Here is a 7484-nt window from a genome sequence, read left to right on the forward strand (position 1 = left end):
AAGGTAGATCCTGGTGGCAAGGTTGCGAGTTGCAGCAAAGGCGTGTTGCAGGGAAGGGGGTTGAGTAAGAACCAAACCATATCCTTGACCTCTTGTTTGGTTCTCTTATCTCAGAGAAAGGAAGAGATCAAGGAATGTGATGGGTTTAACTGGTTAAGAGAAGGGTATATCAGATAGTTTGGGTTTTATAAGGGTATTTTGGTATTTAATAAAATATAATCCAGCTAATGTCACCACTTGAGCTACATTTCTGACAGTAAGGGGTCCAAACGTAATTGTCAATAGTGTAAGGAGTGTTTTGTTAATAGTGACATTCTCTAAGGGGTGGCATTGTAAATTTCCCTTAATAAAATCATCCACAAAGATGTGACTGATAATGATAATTCCTCTATTGTAAATGATGATTCAGGTACATGAATTGATTGTATCAAAGGAAAAACCATTAGACTTAGAAACAAAGGGACTATTCGAATGTACATCGTCATTTTCGATCAGTTTTATTGGTGACTATGTACATTATAACTATGTTTGTCTCTAACCCAAGGGGGGTAGCGCAATTGTTGAGCAACGAACTTGGTACGAGCCGTAAACTCAGACGTTCTAAGTTCGATTCCCACTAGGCACAACTTGGGCCACTCACACGGGATGTTTAGTGCTCTTCACTAGACCCACGAGACTAGCCGAATGCCTGGATACCCATACCTGTCATTAGCAAAAATAAATAAATAACTATGTTTGTCTCATTCATAAAAAGGAAGAATCCCTAAAAGCATTTGAATTATTTAAAATTAATGTTGAACTCAAAATGGGAAAGAAATTATAGACTTTCAAATTTGACCGAGGTGGACGGTATTATGGTAGATACAACATAACTTGACGGAATCCTAAACTCTATTTAAGTTATGGAATGGTATATTTAAGTCATGGAATGGTAGAAAACCTAGTATATCCCAATTCTACTTTTTGGGACCAAGACCATCGGTGAATACTTTATTGATTATTTCCGAGAGGTCAGAGTGGATATTTTGAGTTTGATCATAATATTTTTGAATTTTTTTTATACAATGCTATCTGAAGTTTGACGAGGTTGTCATTTCTCTTGGTTTTCAATGAGAATGTAATTGAAAAGTGTATATGCCTCAAGATCAGTAGGACTAAATGTATCTTTGTCGTGCTCTATGTTGATTATATATTTTTATGATGGCTGAAGGTTTAGATGATTCAGTAACAAAAGGATTAGCTCTGAAAGTTTTTCAGGAGTATTTATTCATGTGAGATTAGTTGGATCCTTCAATATATTTTGTTAGTGAGAGTATTGTTTTATTAATGCAGACAAAGATTACTATTAGTTGATTCAATAGCTCTTGCTCTTATGCATTATAATTGCATTAGGAAAATAATGAAAAAGAAAGATGTTGCTAATTTAAAATTGGACATGTCAAAAACATATGATAGGCCAAAGTGGGTTTTCATTCGAGAATGTTTGAATTCTTCCTAGGTTTTGATCAATATTGGTGTGATTTCGTTTGCAATTTGTTACCTTGTACATATTTCATCAAGCTAGTATGGAGCAGTTTTGAATTAATACATATATTTTGGGATCAGGTAAGATTGTCCTTTAAACTCTTTGCCTTTCCATCATTGCAATGCAATGCAATGCCTTTGAGATATTTATTTATTTTTCTTACCTATCGCGAGATGAATAATCTGATACTGTATTAGTTTTTTGAATAATCGATACCCATTTCGATACTGTGCACTAAAACGATGCTGATGATGGACAAGGATGAAAAGTAAAGAGTGTAAAGGGCGGAGAACACGGAGGATAAACCGAATAGAGAGCAAGGGAGAAAAAGTGAGAAAAACCCTAGGACAGGTTGAAATCATAAAAGGGGAAAAATGTTGCACCAGTAAGAATAAATAAATAAATAAAACCGTAGAAAGGAAGAGAGATCAATGATGCTTAGTGATACATGCATGGACCCTACACCTACTACTGCATACTTGGAGTGGGAAAGGGTGGCGTTATGTTATTTACTATCTTATGTTCATATATGTGTTAGTGGTTGTAGTTACCGGCATGATCACATGTGGTGGTCGGATAAATATCTTATGGATTATGGAATGAGATACTTTCACAAATTCAAACACATCTGGTCACAGAGTAGGGAGGAATTGCCCTACCACCTCAAATTTGATTGGAAATTCAAGATGGATGCGGAATGGTAATTAGAATTGTCATAGATCATTTTCTAAATGAACGATGAGTAGTTTTAAGGACTTTTACTATGGCAGCACCAATTGAGCAACAGAGAAAGTCCAACAGAGGAAGATTAAGAAGATGGTGAAAAGATGTTTTCAAATGTGCTTCTTGTGAAAAAGGTGATCAAAGTGTTCTTAATTTTTATTTTATTTTTTCCTCTTTTCTTTTTTATCCATTATGTGGATTAGTTTGCAAAAAAACTAATCCACATAATTATATCAACGATGCTGAAATTGCTGTTGGGCATAGTTCTTGAAAGACCTTTCATTCTACCTTTGAGGAGCCACTAGGATTTGCTGCAACTTTGTTCGCTAATCTCTGTAATAATTGGCCAATATACTCGAAAAAAATCGTCTGCTGCGGATGCAGCCGGCAGACAATCATCGCCCCCAATATACTTTGCAGGACTAGTCAAAAAAAAAAAAAAGGGAGAAAAGTTTTGTGGTCTGCCGACTAGGTAACTGACACCGTGGTCTAGAGCACCACACCAAGGAAATGGAATAAAATTTATTCTCTTGTTTACTTCAATTGGTTTTGTGTAATTCTCTAGAGATGCAGATGCTGATCCATATTCAGCAACCAAGCCTGTCGAGCTAATCAATGCTCTGGATGATCAATAAATAAGAGTTGTGTTGAAGATGATATTAATGTTTGTGAAGATTGGAAGGGAGTTGGGTTTGAATACAGTGTCACGAATTTAAGTCTTGAAGAATTTGAAGTTATAGTAAAACTCTAATATTTACAAGGTCAGCAGCCCTGTGCTTGTGTTAACTTGAATTGCATGAAGTACTTGTAGTCCCCTGCATCATTGGTCAAGAGACAAAACATTCTTTTCCCATTAATTAACTTTACTAGTGCTGTTCATCCTAAATGAACAACTTAAATCACATTGCTTGGAGAACCATTTGAACATGGAAATTAAACCCCTTCAAATAATTCTATTTCTTTTCTGTTTCTATTTTAGCCCATGCTGGCAAGTTAAAATTTCAATTAGAGGTCCTGTTGTGCATGATGAGTGCCTCATGAACAAGATGAAAAGTAATAATGCAGTAATGTGAAACAAGCACACAAGAACAATGACTTGACATGGTTCGGCCTTGTTACCTAAGTGCACTCTCTCTCTCTCTCTCTCTCTCTCTCTCACACACACACACACACACATGTGAGTTTTCTGCAAGTTTTCTTTCATCTTCTCTTATCATCAGAATCAGCACTAGTATCTGCAGTAGCTAGATCCTTGTGTGACCAAAGGAATAATGATTAACCCAGTGGGGAATTTGCACACCTGAAACTCTTTCCTAGTGAGCAATAATTAAACTGCTAATGCAAATACTCCCTTTTTTTTTTTTTTTTTGGTGAGGGAGGTATGTATTATACTTTCAGAGATAATGTATTGATAAATTTCAGTTCTTTCTTAAATCAGACAGTTCGGAATTGACAGCGAGAATGGTGAACACTATACCAGTCTCTTCTTTAAGACATAGAGATCAATCTACTTAGGCTAATCTAGTGTTACAGATATCATGCCTTAAACGGCTAAAGCAGATTGTATTATGATATTATTAGCTCATGTGTTGACTCTGTTTTTTAGTTTGAAAAACAAGATAGAGATCTGATGTGTAGATTCTGGTCCTCTGGGACTTGCCCACTGTACCAGGATCTTAGAAAACTGAAGCAGCTCTATTGTGATTCAATGCAGAGATCAGTTGCTTAAAGTGCTAGCTGTAGCATGGTAGCACATGCCAGCCTTTTGAAGCAGCCAGCAAGCCAGCAACTGTTCCAGGGTTAGTGGAAACAATAGCTATAAATAGAGAGCACCTGATTTGCAAATCTCATTATTCATTTTAGTTTGATAACTCAAATGAGATTCTTGGATAGCTTAAGATCTTCAATGAGGGGTCATGTATTGCGCTGTTTCAGTTGTTTTTCAACCATGTAAAATCATACAATCATCAATGATTTTGGCATAGGGTGGGCTCCTCATCTGATTCATAATCACCAACAACAGCAACATTCCATTGCAACGAATTAATCATTACCTCAACTGCTCCCAAAGGGGACACACTTGCCTTGTCCTCATCAGATCTTGCAGGAGAGATGCAACACTCGGCTGAAGGGTTGTATTTTAGTATGCACTTTCCAGACTCTCCAGGACGATCAAGGATTTCAACATCGAATGTAGGTAAGAGTGGGCGACCAATAACTTTAACATGGGACACACTGTAACACAAAACAACCCAGAAATATGAAGATCATATATAATCTCATAGACCAGTTGAAACAAAACTCAACTAATTTAAAGGACAAAAAGTAATCTGGTCTACCCAACTTAAGGGTATATATCTCTGTACTATTTACTTAGTTGTGCCTCATGGAAGAGTAATGTGGCAATTCTAGCTGTTGAATATCTAAGAACTGGTCTAGACTGGTTGTGTCAAATTTCAGACTCAATTTCAATTATATACCCTCTTATGCATACCATCCTGTGTTATGCTATGCACCCACTCTATAGTCCTGGTCTTCAAATGCTCTGTTGTGGCACTTGCCAATTCCTTTGCGGCTGAAACTTGACAATGTTGAGCAGGGTCCACCTGTTTACAAAATTTCAACCCCAATTTGACCAGCCACCTGGCAGTATTTGTACAGAGTAGGAGATACCTATCCTCTGGAATGTCCAGACTAGAAAAACCACTAATAATTTTAGTATTAGCTATCAACTATATGGGAAACAGCCTCTCCATGAAGTGGGGATAAGACTGCGTGTATTATGACCCTCCCCAGACCCCACAGTGACAGGAGCATCATACATTCGGTACGATTTTTTAACTGTTATGGATGACTGATGAAAATGAAACATGTGCCTCAAACGATCAGATGACAGCTTATTTCTAGTTGAAATTGCAGCCACGTAAGCACAATAAGAAAAAGATGGCAGTCACAGTTACCTACCATATGTAGAATAAACCATCAAATTCTTGTCTCTGGACCCTACCCAATAGCTCAACCTGCAGAATTCCACCAATACATAGAACAGGCTCTGGTAGCTTGAACTTCTGCAAACTATTATCCTGTATGATTGAAGAACCATTTAGCAGTCAAGAATTTTGAATGATTAAATTAGCAGTGAGTCAATTCCATTGCATTCAGCTTTGGGAAAGTTCACAACTAATTCAAATTTTCCAATAGTTTAATTAGTAATATAGATCAGAATTTACAACTAATGTCTGTAAATTGACCCTCTTCAGACTTGTGAAAAAGTTCTTTTATGGGTTCGGGGAGGGGACTATATTATTACTATCAACGCACCTGAGCCAATGGGAACTCTGGTGAAACATATGCTGAAATGAAGTTGTCTTCAATATATCTGTGACCTGCCGAAGACTCATCCATGTGATCATTCCCTGCTTCTAATGGTTTCTTGAGATAACCCATTCGAAACCTCACAGCCTTGGCCGAATATATAGGGGAACCAAACTGAAAAAATGCTGATAAAACAAAAGATAATAATAATTTATTAAGGAACAAGGTATACTAAGCTATCAAAACCAAGAAAATATCAAGAGAGCAACCTTTTAATGGTTGTATACTGATTTCAGTTATAACACACAGCCTGGAGACCAATCTATAAGTTAATGTCTCTGGCACTTCAGGATTTGTTTCTCCTTTGCTTGACCAGTATGAAGCCCTCCCCTCAACACGGTCACTTGCTTCCAAGGTGTTGTTAATACTCTCTTCAGGATAATTATCAGTACTAGACGCACTAATGGCATCTAAAATGCAATCTTTTGTCCCAAGAGATTTGAAGCTGTGAGCTAAATGAGCATAAACTCGATGGTCCCTCTTTAGACTTTCCCATTCCAAAGAACTGTTTGATCCAACTTCGAAAGGCTCTGTCATATTGCTTACTTCAATAACTTGTGCAACCCTCGAGATTTCGGAAAACATTTTTAAGCACAGGTTCTTGCAGAAACCATTTGTGATCACTGTATTGCGAAAAAAATACATTTAAGGAACAGGGGAGAATTGAGCATGATTCATTCATCATCAAGCTACATAGTTTTTTAAGTTTAAAAATCCTCTCATTAGTATTCAATAGATTGTAAAAGAAAACTGATTAAAAAAGGTTGTAACCTTAGTTTTTAATCAAAATTTGGTGTACCCAAGTATTCCAGAAAGCTGGTTGAGTTTTTTAATCAATTTCATTAAAATGGCAAACTGATTAAATGACACAAATTTTCTTTTTCACAGTAAAATAAATAAATAATCAAATTCCAATGCTCCAACAAGCCTCTAGTTGGATCCCAATTAACTGCAATGCCATCATTTCTTAATTAATCAAAGCCATCCTAGATTGTCTTTTATATGTATATAATTCCTAGGTCCTCGATAATGCCCACATGAGAGAGATTCCTAACAAGAAGTGGATCTGGGTATTTTATATCCACTATGTTTTAAGCAGTCACATGATCATCTTAAATTTGAAATATATTGACAAAAACTAGTAACTATAAATTAGTAAAATTGTAACTAGTTTTTGGGACAAGCAAGTAAAAGAGAAATCAATGATTCTCAACCACAGTTACTTCACTAAAATTCGTATGAACTAAAGAAACTGGGATAGTGGGATGTATAAGTAAGCAAGAAAATTGAATAGTGACACAATTTATTGAATCGGCTAAAATAGAACGCTTACAGAATTTACGCCAAGCATGAGAGACAGCACTAGCACGGACGAGATCAGCTGGATCATCTAAATTCTTGAGAATCCTTGACGCATCTGGTCCAAGCAATGGCAGGAAATCACTACAATTCTCCATTAATTTCAGTGAAACGAACGAAACTTTAAGCAATATCCAGTAGACTCCTCACAACCTGAAACCTAGAACCTAGAGAAATAGGCAAGGAGATCAGAAAAAGACATTGACATTGACTTTGAGTGTCCTATCTTAGTGTCTTGTCTAATCCTGGTCCTTTTATTTTTTATTATTATTATTATTATTATTATTATTATTATTATAATAGTCTCTAGGTTCTGTTATATCCCTGGCTTTGGTCAAGTAACTTGAATCCAACCCTTGATACAAGGACAGAAGAGATGTGATGGCAGGATATGGTTTTTGCTTGATAATGCTCCTTCCTATATTGATTAAAGCAGCCTTTCGAGTGATCTAATAAAACATACAGGTGATGGATGATCTTCTGGGAATGAGCTTCTAGTTCT

General features: G+C 36.4%; 1 protein-coding gene across 2 annotated transcripts; it reads right to left on the minus strand.

Moving 5' to 3' along the window:
* Positions 1 to 4085: 4085 nt before the first annotated feature.
* On the minus strand, positions 4086 to 7484 carry LOC122093320 (F-box protein At4g00755-like). Of its 2 annotated transcripts, none has more exons than XM_042663620.1 (5): positions 6957 to 7470; positions 5833 to 6246; positions 5570 to 5748; positions 5213 to 5331; positions 4086 to 4483 (listed from the first exon to the last, which is right to left on the minus strand). In XM_042663620.1, the coding sequence occupies exons 1-5, from the start codon at positions 7078 to 7080 to the stop codon at positions 4216 to 4218; spliced, it is 1104 nt and encodes a 367-aa protein (XP_042519554.1). In that variant the 5' UTR covers positions 7081 to 7470; the 3' UTR covers positions 4086 to 4215. The 2 variants fall into 2 exon arrangements, with proteins under 2 accessions (XP_042519554.1, XP_042519555.1); XM_042663621.1 differs by having other exon boundaries at positions 4240 to 4483; positions 5256 to 5331; positions 6957 to 7484.

This window comes from Macadamia integrifolia, chromosome 11 (genome assembly GCF_013358625.1).
Source record: "Macadamia integrifolia cultivar HAES 741 chromosome 11, SCU_Mint_v3, whole genome shotgun sequence".
NCBI lineage: Eukaryota > Viridiplantae > Streptophyta > Magnoliopsida > Proteales > Proteaceae > Macadamia > Macadamia integrifolia.

What these genes read in the sequence shown, in the direction of transcription:
- LOC122093320 (XM_042663620.1), bottom strand. Translation starts at nt 7,080, where the DNA reads ATGGAGAATTGTAGTGATTTCCTGCCATTGCTTGGACCAGATGCGTCA. An exon ending in CAGAGTTCCCATTGGCTCAG is followed by an intron (nt 5,332 to 5,569) that starts GTGCGTTGATAG and finishes TCAATCATACAG; the next exon opens with GATAATAGTTTGCAGAAGTT. An exon ending in GATGGTTTATTCTACATATG is followed by an intron (nt 4,484 to 5,212) that starts GTAGGTAACTGT and finishes TTTGTGTTACAG; the next exon opens with TGTGTCCCATGTTAAAGTTA.